Source organism: Apteryx mantelli, chromosome 3 (genome assembly GCF_036417845.1).
Source record: "Apteryx mantelli isolate bAptMan1 chromosome 3, bAptMan1.hap1, whole genome shotgun sequence".
Taxonomy (NCBI): Eukaryota; Metazoa; Chordata; class Aves; order Apterygiformes; family Apterygidae; genus Apteryx; species Apteryx mantelli.
This window is the reverse complement of record NC_089980.1, coordinates 48,560,820-48,573,112: the sequence shown is the minus strand read 5'-3', so window position 1 is coordinate 48,573,112 and position 12,293 is coordinate 48,560,820. Positions and strand designations below refer to the sequence as shown.

At 35.4% G+C, this 12,293-nt stretch overlaps 1 protein-coding gene across 3 annotated transcripts in view; it reads right to left on the bottom strand.

Annotated features, from left to right (window-relative positions):
• The window catches only part of AHCTF1 (AT-hook containing transcription factor 1), a 52,850-nt gene that overhangs the window by 5,478 nt on the left and 35,079 nt on the right, over positions 1 to 12,293 (bottom strand). For all 3 annotated transcript variants that reach the window (XM_067293317.1, XM_067293316.1, XM_067293318.1), the window contains exons 22-32: positions 12,100 to 12,244; positions 11,882 to 12,013; positions 10,154 to 10,301; positions 9,916 to 10,066; positions 9,265 to 9,372; positions 8,423 to 8,612; positions 6,926 to 7,129; positions 5,173 to 5,602; positions 3,269 to 3,371; positions 2,256 to 2,362; positions 1,200 to 1,384 (exon numbers count right to left, since the gene is read on the bottom strand). In XM_067293317.1, the coding sequence (XP_067149418.1) occupies positions 1,200 to 1,384; positions 2,256 to 2,362; positions 3,269 to 3,371; positions 5,173 to 5,602; positions 6,926 to 7,129; positions 8,423 to 8,612; positions 9,265 to 9,372; positions 9,916 to 10,066; positions 10,154 to 10,301; positions 11,882 to 12,013; positions 12,100 to 12,244 (1,903 nt within the window). The remainder of the gene's footprint in view (positions 1 to 1,199; positions 1,385 to 2,255; positions 2,363 to 3,268; positions 3,372 to 5,172; positions 5,603 to 6,925; positions 7,130 to 8,422; positions 8,613 to 9,264; positions 9,373 to 9,915; positions 10,067 to 10,153; positions 10,302 to 11,881; positions 12,014 to 12,099; positions 12,245 to 12,293) is intronic.

Below are 12,293 nucleotides of genomic sequence, written 5' to 3'. Positions count from 1 at the left end.
AAGGTAGGTAGTTTGCCCTAAATTCTATGAGGGCAGACAAGCTAAAAAGAGACATTTGCATATATGACAGTAAGAAGTAGTTATATCAAAAGCAGAAAAACTTTTACTGTAATGCCACATGAATGACTCAGAAGATTTGAGGCTGTTTCATGCACTGCTCCCTTTTTAACCATCAAAAATTTTCAGTTTACTCCCATAAATGACTTGTGCATTCCCAAAACTATAATGACTTGTATGGTGTTCTCCCAAATCCCAAAGCCGAGAAGAGCTAAAGGAGAGACTGCCTGTTTAACTTAATTCAAATTAAAAGACAATGAGAAGTGTTTTCTGTTACTTAAAAAAATAAATAAAAATAAATATCAATCTATTCATGTTAAACTACCTTTCAGTCTGTACTTCGCTCTCTCTAGCTATTATTAATTCCTGTAAGCATATTATTAATTCCTGTAATTATTAATCCTACAGGGGATTTTGACAGTCTACTCTGCACGATACTCAGAGGGCATCCACAATGAATCCAAGTAACTCATCAGCTCCAGGCCTATAAATGGAGGCAAGGCCAGTAAGAAAAATCTAGGACAACTGTAGACCTTCTAGTTCCACTTTCCAGTCCAAGTGAATCACCTTTTAAAGCACACATGCAACAGAAGTTTAGATGTTAAAAACTGTGTTGTTACAGGAAGATTGCTTTTAAAATTAGCTGGAATATCTTGAGAGTGAAATTAACTCATTACTGGAAATTCTGTTTGTGTTAATAAGGAATAAATAAAGGATATAAGCACCTAAGTCATTCTGAAAATGAGTTAGGTTCCCACACCAATTTGCCATTTGGTAAATGGTGTCCAGTATCCAAACACTGCACTCCTCAACCTTTCTTGTTGTCTTTAAAATTAAAAAAAAAAAAAAATTAACCCAAATAAGAAATAAATGTTTAAGCTTTAGTAAACCAAATGAATGCACAGTTATTTAAACCAAAGGGGGTTTTTTTTGTACTACTTCAGCTCTCAAAGGTCTAAGTCTTAACAGGTACTGTTTTGTGTTGTATGTACAGAAAACACACAGAAGACAAAAGGTGCCCACCATTATGTAATTAAGTTAACTTACGTTAACTAGATAAATAAATTAAGATGTTTTGGTGTGACTTCTAACTTAGCTAAGTGCTTTCAATTCTGTAGAAAATGGGAGAACAATTTACTTACATTAATTTCCTCAGTTTTAGGAAAGTTGTTAGAAGCAGGTATTTCTTCTTGCAGAAAAGGAACATTTTCTTCAACTTCCACTTCTTCTAGGTTACATTCTTTAGGTAAATCCACACCCTTTCCTTCAAGGTGGCTTTCTGAATGAGTACTGACCACATCCTCACTGTCAAGGATACTTATCACAGCTGAAAAAGTTTTATGTCATTTTAACATAAACTTTGTCATTTATATAGCAGTTAAGTAACAAATACTCTGTGGGTATGCTCCTTGAAAATACTGGACCGTGCCTAGACTTGAGCATTGCTCAAGGATAAATGGGTTGTCACAGCCTGAGTGCAGAACTTTCTAAAAAATTCTCAGAGTGCCAAATAAAGGCCAGGAAAGGATATTACGAGAAAGGAGAAAACCAAGCTACCTAGGCTATCCTAAAATATCAGATACCATAACTGAAGATCTATTTCTGTGGACCAGTGTTAAATATTTCAGTTAGTTTAATAGCAAACAACTCATGCCTACTATATTGCTGAAATTGTGAAACACGCTATGAACTGCCGCTGACATAAAGAGATAGAGAAAGAACAATACAGTTTTCCATCCTGCCACATATATCAGGCTTTCTCCAAAGACTAGAAGCCAAACATCTCTCTTTGGTACACACCCCACAACAAAAGGTAGCTGAAAAGGCACACTGATTGTTAGTTTTTCTTCAGACCCTAGATACTGAGGATGCATCATCATTTAAAATAGTAATTCAAGTAGCAGATCCTGTAGCACACACATTAGGAGTGGTATACAACATTAAGAAAAATACTGACCTCTCCTTTTAATAACATTTTAAATTTTACCAATTTTCTCAGTATCTTTATCAAGAACAGGAACATTCACTAAGAGGACTTTAAGGAGCATATTCTCTCCACAGTTTGATGAAAGTTAGCAGTAATATACTAGTTCTACTCAATATGATACACTTGTTTAGTGCTATGGCAAACTACACATTTAACCTTAGGAGTTCTGCTACCTTAAACTCAGATAACACCTCCAACATATGGTACATACATTCACTGTCTGCCTCCAGGGGTTCAGAGATCTGTGGATTTGTTGCAACTGGCGTGCCTTTTTCTTCCAAAGAGGACAACATTTTGGACTCCTGATGGTTCGTTTCACTTCATAAACAGAAAAAGAAAAATTCAGCTTAAAGCATCATAACAAACCCCAAATAGGTTTACAAAATATTCTCTCATCATAGAATCTTAAGTCTCAAAACAGAATTAATTAAGAAAAACTCAAAGTTCCTTCCCCAACATAACTACACTCAACTTGGGGCTCATTTAATTCAATGAATTAAGTGCCTCACATTCTCCCCAGCTACGTAACACTGGTTTCTTACAGAGTTGTATTAAGTAATATTATGTAATTTGTGTTCTGTAGAAAGAATGCAACTACCATAAGGGAAATTTGGAACAAACAACAAAAGTTCCTGTAAGTACAAATTACTATACACAATTAAGGGTTATTTCATTACTCAGATTTCCTCTTCACCACTAAGCCGTTGCAGATTTTAAAGTATCTGGTGAGAAAATGGCTTCCCTTTCCATAGATAAATGCTTAAGTGAGCACACAAAAGAACATTAGTTAAATGTACAAAATACTGCCAGAAAGAACTCAAACCCCCAGATAAAACCTTTTAAGTTCCAGGAATCTCAGTTATAACTTTTAACTACATGATTTTCAGATAGAAGTGGGACTTAAATTCACAATATCTGCTTAGTAAGACTCAATCTGTAACAAGATTTATATGGCCTAGTGAATGAACGAAGTCTTCACCACTGTACTTTGACATCTGCAGCTATTTAAGAAACAAATATGACAGATATGACAGCTAGTCAATTCAAATTACATTTATGCCAAATGAATTATGCTCACAGATAGGAAAAACAAGGAAAACTACTATATGTAAAAATAAAGGAAAGAACCAATATCAGGTCAAAATCATAGAGTTTTTAAACACAAGAAAGCCAGCAGTTACATACTCGCGCAAAGTCAAAGATACATGTATTTTATAAACTTACCTTTCACTTGCTGTCCAACAAGTAGTAGCCTCAGCAGCTTTAAGCATCCATTTACCATCCTCCGGAAGGGCAGGGCACTCAGTATCCGATTCTTCCAAAAGTCCTAGAAAAATAAGACTGGTGGGTGACTTCCCTGTTGTACTTAATATAATTTCTTTTAAAATGCTCACATGATTTTTAATGAGCCTCTTATGCATTTCATCTAGAATACCGATTTAATGAAATAATGCTGCTAAGACTTCAAATGCACAGAAAGTCTGAATTCTTGTTTCCAATAAAACAAGAACAGTCTGCCGCATGTTCCCAGGCAAGAAAACAAGACCACCACAGGTATTTTGTTTACAAACTAAAATTTGATACGTTAGTGATCAAATATATAAAACTTCAGAGAACATGCTTCTGCTCTTAAAATTAGGAAATAAGTACTCTCATTTCTCTTTCCTTAGTTTTCGGATGTTTATCTCATTCCAGCAATGTCTCTTTCCTTTTTTGACTCCATTTCCTCTCTCTTACGAGAATGCATCTAAGGTTCTTAACTCTAATAACTGACTGCTGTTTTTGAAGCAAATAGCACCCACATCTCTCCAAAGACTGAGAATAATTTTCTCTGTCTGCAATGTTTTTCCTCTGTCAGAAGACGGAAAGAGAGAAGCATATTTAGAAGCTGAGAGAGAGAGAGAGAGAGAGCACGCACGAGTGAGAAAGAAAAAGCTGGATTCTGAACTGCTTACTAACCTGTTTTCTCTTCACAGGTTCAATTTTAGACATGTCCTTTCCTTTTTGTTTCTACTGCCTGCCTCCTCTAAGTCCAGCAACTACCTTTGTGGGCAGTACCCAGATCTGGAATAATTTTGCTAGCTCAGGCCAAATGAGAACTATATAGACTGCCTTCTAATGCTTCCAGAGTAATGGAATTGTACAGAACTGTTTCTACCATAGCTCAGCAATGACAAAGTTTCTTTACAAGATTATTCTTTAATCACCAGTACCTTATCATTATTATTTTTAGTGGAAAGCACCTTTGGTTTCTTGTCAAAATACAAAACACCTAAAATAGGACAGGTACACGTTCTGAACTATCATATTACAAACACTCAGATCCCTTCTACCTGTGTAAATCCACACCTGAGAATATCTGTTTTTCCACTAAGAAAAAGGGGCTCAGGAACTTCAAGAGTGACAATCTCTCTCCAGAATCCTGAAAAATCATCTCAGTCATATGGCACACACACTGATATGTGACTACACAGTCACTGTTATGAACTGTTTTAAGATCTCAGTTACAGTAGGCTGACATTTGCATACAGTTCCCAGAAGTAGCAAACTTTTTATAGAGTTGAATGGACTAACCACTGTTTGTGAAATACTGACATTAGCCATATTGGCATATCATCTTCCTGTTCCTGCACTACCTTAAAAAAAACCTATCATTCACAGCTCTTCATCACTGTTCCGCAGCCAAAAATTTACAGTCCCTCTAATCTGTCAGCAGAGGTGCTTATATGAACATGGCCTAAGCAGCTGGGCTGGCTCAGGTGGTAATCCAGCTCAAACACCAACTGAAATAGGTTTGGGAAGAGGCTGCATAAAATGCTAAGCCAGCAGAATGACAGAGCACAGCTGGAACCAGAAGTAGACATACAAATTCATTTTCCAAAAGGAAATTATTTAACTGAGGAATAAGGAAGTGCAACTACTCACAAGAAACACCAGTTAAAAGCATCAAACATTCATAAAGACCAAGATACCTGAAAAAGGATTCAAAATAAAATGGCTTTTTCAATCAAAAGTGCCTAACACACTTGTGAACACTCATCAGTCTTAACTGTGGCACTCAAAGACACCTTTAGAAGACATTTGAAAAACTAATTAAAAAACTTAGGTTATCACATGATGAAACACACCAGCTTGTTTCCTCAGGTCTGACAAATCCGATTGTTCCATCTGGAAAGGTCTGTCTTCAACCATTTCATTGTCTTCTTCCTTCTCTGATTCTTGAAAATCAGCAACTTCTTCAGCAGAAGAATTAGCTGGTTTAGAAGCTATAAAGATGACATCATCTTCAAAATCGCCAGGTGATTTTGCATCATGATACTCCAAAGTAGTTTGGTCTGACCTGGCAGAGAAGCTACTATTTTCTTTGCTGACTTCCATCTTCTCCAAACCATCTCCAGCTATGCTTTCTGAAGACACTTCCACTTCAGCATGATCATCCTCAGGGTTGCTCAGAGTAAACAGAGTTGTTTTATCTCCACTTTTAGACCAAGCATCCTCCAGCACTACATGATGATGCTCAGATGAAGCTCCAGATTGCTTTTGATTATCTTCTGCTACCTTTGTTTAAAAAAAAAAAAAAAAAGTAAACAATCAATAACATGCATGTGCTTTTACTAAGGCAAGAAAAAAAGAACGAAAATGGAAACATGCTGATAATACTTGTAAGTTTTAGAAGTTTCACCTTAAGCAAGCTACTTAAAAATTACTTCTCATACTAGTATTAACTTTTTTTAAGCTGAGTGTAAAAGTTAATTACAGTTCTGACTGCTTAGTGAGTTTCTACAGCCTTGGAGAATTAAATTGAACTGAGTCTCGTTAGTGATTATTTATAGTCTCACCCTCAGGCTATTCATCTGGTTCACTACTATGTTTTCAAAAAGAGGGAACTTTGCACACATAAAAGCACTTCCAAAGTCTTTCTTTTTTTCTTGCTTGCCCTTTTAACTTGTATGAACTATTAAAATATTTCAACATGCTCTATCTGTAGCATGAAACAAGTAAATTAATCTGGCCACACCCTATGATTAGTAAGGATTTTATATAGGAGAAAGAATCTTCTGTTACAATTGATTAGCTCTTAGTCTTAGTAGGTCTTTCAAAGATAATAAAATACAGAATATGAAAATGATTTGTTAATACATGTATGAAAAGCTCATACATGTAGATATTAGCACGTGCCCCCATTACTTCTGCAACTACACGATGAGCTGCATCAGTGAATCAAAGAGAACAAAAATGTGAGAGGAGTAGAAGGAGACAACTTTCAGGTGGATCACTCTCTTGATTGACTTCATTTCACAGTTATATGAATACTATCCCTAGTGCAAGGCAGGAATTAAAACTGGGAAGTTTAGGGCTGGGGAACAGACAACAGTACAACTCTTAACAGGAGGAGTCTATTTTTACAATAATTAAGTAACCACTGCCTCACAAGAAGAGAAACCAAAAATAAACGCAGCTCATGACTTCTGTTGTTTTCAAATATGTGTAATTCACAAGGCTTTAAAAAAAAAATTGTCATTTAAAAACAACCGGGTCAATCTATATTCTTAGCTTTCCTACCATACTATCATTTGATGAGGTATGGCAGGAAACTGAACTAGCAATTTGGAACAGTCACAGCTCCTAACAACACTTAAGCAACAGAACTGTCAAGGTCACATATTTATTATGGATAGGTTCCCGTAATACCACGTGCCTGCAGGTCTGTCATAACCGTTTCTGACCAAATTCGAATTTGCTATTTTTCTAATTTGCCATTCCAATCCTCAATATAAGGAGTTTACACAGAGGTTTTTTCAACCTTTAATAAAATCTAAACCAAATTACAGTCTAAAAAAGCCTTGTGTTGTAAGAATCACTAGCTGCAGCCCAGCTTACCCCAGCAGTCCATTTTGCACTTGAGCTCTCTTCCCTGAACGAAATTCTAGGTTCCTTTGCTCGTAGAGGAGGAGTAACTGATCGACCTGGAGATGCAGATGGAGTTGCTAGGGGTGTGGTGCGAAGGCTGGATCTGAGAATGGATTGAGGAGTAAACCCAGGAAAACCAGAAGCAGAAGCAGATGCGGCCAAAACTTTAGCTCTCTAAGGAAAAAAAATAAAAATATCTATTTTAAAACCAGTTAAACCTTTAAAACTGAAGACTTCACTTGTCGGAAGTCTTAGTTTCAATTGCAAATTGGATTTGTACCAGCAAAGAGGACAAAATATAGCCTCTACATTGTTCTTTTTTTTCAAAAGATATCAAAACCCTACTGATATAACCTGCTTGTTCTGCTTTTTTGCTAGCTGTCATTTTTTAAAACGCAAACATAAAAAAGTTATTTTAAAAACTCATTTCCTGAAGAAACAAAGATACAGCATCATGCTGTCTATCATGTAATCTCCCATCCCAGCAACTTCTGCACTGCTCTTCTAAGAGGTATAAAACTTGAAATGTTATTCTGGACACAATTAAAAACACTGCTGCATGAAATGGCAGTCAGAAAAGCAACAGCGACAGTTTATTTTTCCATAAATCAAGTGATATGGTGCACTAAATTAAGTGATACTGTGTGCTGAAAAAATACCAATACATCCTCATCTGGAAGTGTCTAGGTCTTCTTATCCCAGATCAAAAAATGGTTTTATAGATATGAAAGATATTAAAAGATGAATAATGAAAATGGATTAATAATGTGAGCAATACTTCATAAAAAGAAAGAGGATGTAGTTCAGAGAGACTACAATTGTTTTGTACTCAGTTAAGTGAAGGCAAGAAGAACAGTCCCAGGAACACAGGGCTAGTGTTATTTGCTTACATGATACAGTATGATGGCAGCAAATGGAAATATATTTTTAGCACATAAACAATGATTAACTAAAGTTACTGCAACAAGCTATCACTGAATTTGACAAAAAGACTGACATTTGGCCTAACTGGAGCTGCTGTCATTCTCCTAAATGGATTAAGAAACCAAAGCACATACATTCTTGAGTCTAGGTATGTAAGTCAAACTGTACAGAGCTATTAAATACTTAGGTAATGAATGATTAATTTACAAATTACATCTTTAAATGTCCAAGTATGCTGAAAAGCCCAATTTTAACATGCTTGGTTCCATTTCTGTCAACAAGTCTACTTCATGAAGCTACTGGACAGTATGCATACTGCAATTAAACTCGAGCTAAACGTTCAATTTAAATTCTCCTCTTCAAGACCATGATCAATGTACTGCTTTCAAAAGAATTATACACAGAAGAACCACACGCATATTGAAAATGCGTAACAACTTGAATCCAATACGTCATTAAATACTGCGGTGTTTTTGATTTATTCAGAAATTTTACAGGGTTTTTTGATTTTTTTTGATTTTTTTTTTTTTTTTTAATACAAACCTTAACCACAAGAGGAGTTTCTAATAAATTTAACTCTGATGGTCTTGAAACTTTCTTTTGCGAGATGGAACCGTGTGATTGCAATGGGCTGGACGTCATGTATGAAGTAGAAGCTCTGCATGGTGACTGCCAGTTATCATCCTGTGCTGGAGAATATGAAGGAACAGGACGAACCACCAAATCCAGCAATCTGCCAAGATACACGATTTAAAATATGAAGAAAAAAAAAAAAAAATCAAGCTGGGTTCAAAAAAGCCGAGACAATACACAGCAAAAATATTCAGTGAAGAAAAAAATATGGATGAAGACAGATTAATATGCCCTCACTGTGGGGGTGATGCATCAAGGCCATGAGTAGGAGGCATTTTGTTCTGTTTTATTATTTCTTTACATTTCATATTTAATTTTCTAAATGAGGGCCTATGAGGCAAGAGTAATCCAATTTTAAGTTACACAAGTTATGCTATTCTTGTGTCAGAAGAGAATTTCTCTTTTCTCTATGTTTCAATGCCAGGACTGCATCACGTTCTCCCCTTAGTTGTACACATAAGTTTTCTCCTTTAGCAAATACAAAACTAAATGAAAACAAAACACTTAAAATGTGAAAAGCATAAACATGAGAAGCATATTATTTAGGAAGATACTTTACATGTAGTACTACTAAATTTAGTACTAGTTGAGTAGTACTTCAGTAGTACTAAAATTAGTGCTGCTAACTCGCTACTGTGTTAAGACAGAACCTACATAAACCTGAAAATACTTTAGAAATTTAGAGTAAGAACTGCATAGCAATATTTATTTCCACACCTATTTGAAATATTCATTCTGTAGATCTACTATACCTGGAACATTTTTGTGAAAATTTTGTAACTGGTGTCCCAACAAATGCATCAGGCAACTCTGCATCAGGGAGAGGGAGTGTTATGACTGGTGGTTCTGTAATTCTAGGGCTAGAATTAGAAGGAAAATGTAATTGACTTTTATTCACCTACAATCTGAAATTTAAGATTATTTCATGATACCACCTATAGAAAGTGTCTGACAATTATTAACCTTTTTTCTGCAGTTTACAATTCTGCCTGTTTTTAAGTAAAAAGGCTGAAACAAAGCAGAAACTGGGCAGGAAGAGATAGATTAATATCTGATCACACAATCAAGTCTGTCAAAATCTGTACACCAACAGACTGATGGCAGTCATATTTTAGTATTCCCATATTTTCATTCAGCTATCTTAAATTCTTTAAAGACATTTACCTTAATGTAAAAATAAATAAATATTTATAGAATCAAGACTGTTTTAGTGGAAAATCTCTCTCTCTGAAAATTATTTTATTTTTACATTTTACACACACACACACACTCACACGTGCGCCAAACCAAAAAAAGCTTTATTCAAGTCCAACTTCCCTCCAAAACACTAACACAACTCAAATGTTTTTTCAGCTGTCTCCAAACACACGGCTAAAGACAAAACTTTGTTAAAGGCTTCTTACCTATCATATTGCGAGAAATTGTTTTTCTGCTCATTTCCTACCCATACTTCTCCGATTTTTGACAATACATTACTGATAAAAGTTGCCCTTGTATGTACATTTCCTGCATTAGCTTGCTTTGCCACTGTTGATAATGGCTTTGGTCGTGAGACTATAAAATAAAGAGGTGGATAAACATCAGACTTTTGTAACCAAAGTGAAGGTCAGTTGCCCATTATATTCTTCCCCTAAAACTTACCTTCTCTTAAGACTGATGAAGGCAAATGGTAAGGCTTGGCCCTCTCTATAGCCAGCTTCCTTTGAACTCTAGGAAGTATCTTGCCATACTGGTCTAATATAGAATTTCTGGCAACTGATCTCTCTCTCAAGCGAGGATCACGATCATTCTGATAAATGGAAAGAGTGAAGCAAAAATTCAACTAATTACAAAAAAATCCATTGCACAGAACAATCTGTGCTATTCTAATTTGTGAATAGTTTGATTTCCTCTACAGATATATCCACAAAATACATCCACTGCATGTAACAGCAAATTCTACCCTTCAGCACACACCAATTTTGCCTAGTATTATTTAGCAGAGAATATAGAAGACTAGCATAATAACAAAAACCGCAACCTTATAACAATTCTGGCACTCTGCAGAAACTTATTCTGATATACTTGTTATCATCTGTGATTCCCACCTCTAAATAGCTTACAGAAAAAAAAATGCTGACTTTCTGTTGTTTTACTGAAATACCAAAGCTTTAGATGACTTAAGGATACAAAGCAACAGCAAATTATTTTGGATGAAATGACTTGAGTGTTAAAATAGGTAAGAAAAAACTACCTACATTTATATACACATCATTCAGCTGAATAAAAGTTCTCAAATGCAAAACAATTTCCAAGATCACCTTATAAATTTTACTCCTTGGAAAACTATGGTTCCAGCAAACAGCAAATGCATCACAGATTTGTAATAAGGTTCATGTAATACACAATCTATTTGGGGACACAGAAATAAGATAAGACTGGGAATTTCTGGCATTCAAGCTCTAAAATGAAAGATGTGGAATTGCAGACCTCACACTACACTTTGATGAAGAAAAAAAACAGCACACACAAATTTCACCTGTGGACTGGCATCCAGACTGCGCTCAGCTAGAAAAGTAAAGTTGGGTGCAAGACACAAGACCCTACATACAATGTACCCTTCATTCCATAGGAATGAGTGACAAATCAATTTTCAGTAATTTGACCTACACATAGCGCATATATCTGAACAACTGAATGGTAAGACTGACTGATACTGTGGTAACAAACATGCACCCAGAAAAACAGTTCAAACAGACAAAGATCACACCGGATATTACCTCACACTGACTTGCTCATATCCTCATACCTTGAATACATTATAATGAATTAATACTCTTTCATTCATGAAGAATTCATTCATTAATTTCTGGAACTGGAGCTCTTCAAGAGTTAAAATCTCTTGATGTTGCACGTACACCCTATTTAAGCTTAAGCAGGTTTTTGTATTTTAGCCTAATCTGAAACGCTTACAACAAAAGCAGATATTGTTTTCTCTGGGAAGAAAATTGTCCTAGATTGGTAGGAATTTGATAAAAACTGACACTTTTGTAACGCAGGACTTGTGAAAATTAGAATTTATAGCTATAAATTAGAAAGGATACCTCTATTCCTCATATTTAAATGGAGTGTTGTAAGCAGAGTGAGCAATGGTCTGTAACATTTAGTTTATAAATTTACAGAATAGTTTTGGATAAATGAAAGTTTTTGTTCAACTTTCAGATTCATCTGTAACAAGGTGGAGAAACTTATCTGTAACATTTCAAATAATGGTATAAAACCCCTGATGAATATAAAAAGCTGAAAGTACAGTTTTTACTGATTACTACCAAGTAATAGTTAATAACACCTAACAAAAGCTTTCACCTGTGAAAGAAATGCTGTGCTTACCATAAGATTAACCTTCATTGACTGATTCAATTGTAGCGCTGGGATGTAGTTGGCACGCTGTAGATGGTGGACTAAAAGAAATTCATGATTCTGAACACCAGCATTAGTCTGTAAAAACTTCTCCAAACACTCCTGTAAAAAATAATACATTTCAAAAAACTATTATCATTCTGCCTCTTTTCAAAGACACAATTAAGACTTTTCTTGTCCACACTTACTTGTTCAGTGCCTGTGAAGGGTAGCTTCAATAAATCTTCCATTAGTCCCATCTCCTGACAGATTTCATACATGTGTTTTAACAGCTCTTCTATGTTTAGCTTAGTAGTATGCTGTCGCAACAGACTCCAAGCCTCCACCATGCACCTGCAATTAATTTTTTAACATGTAAAGGAGTATTAATAGTATAACCAAG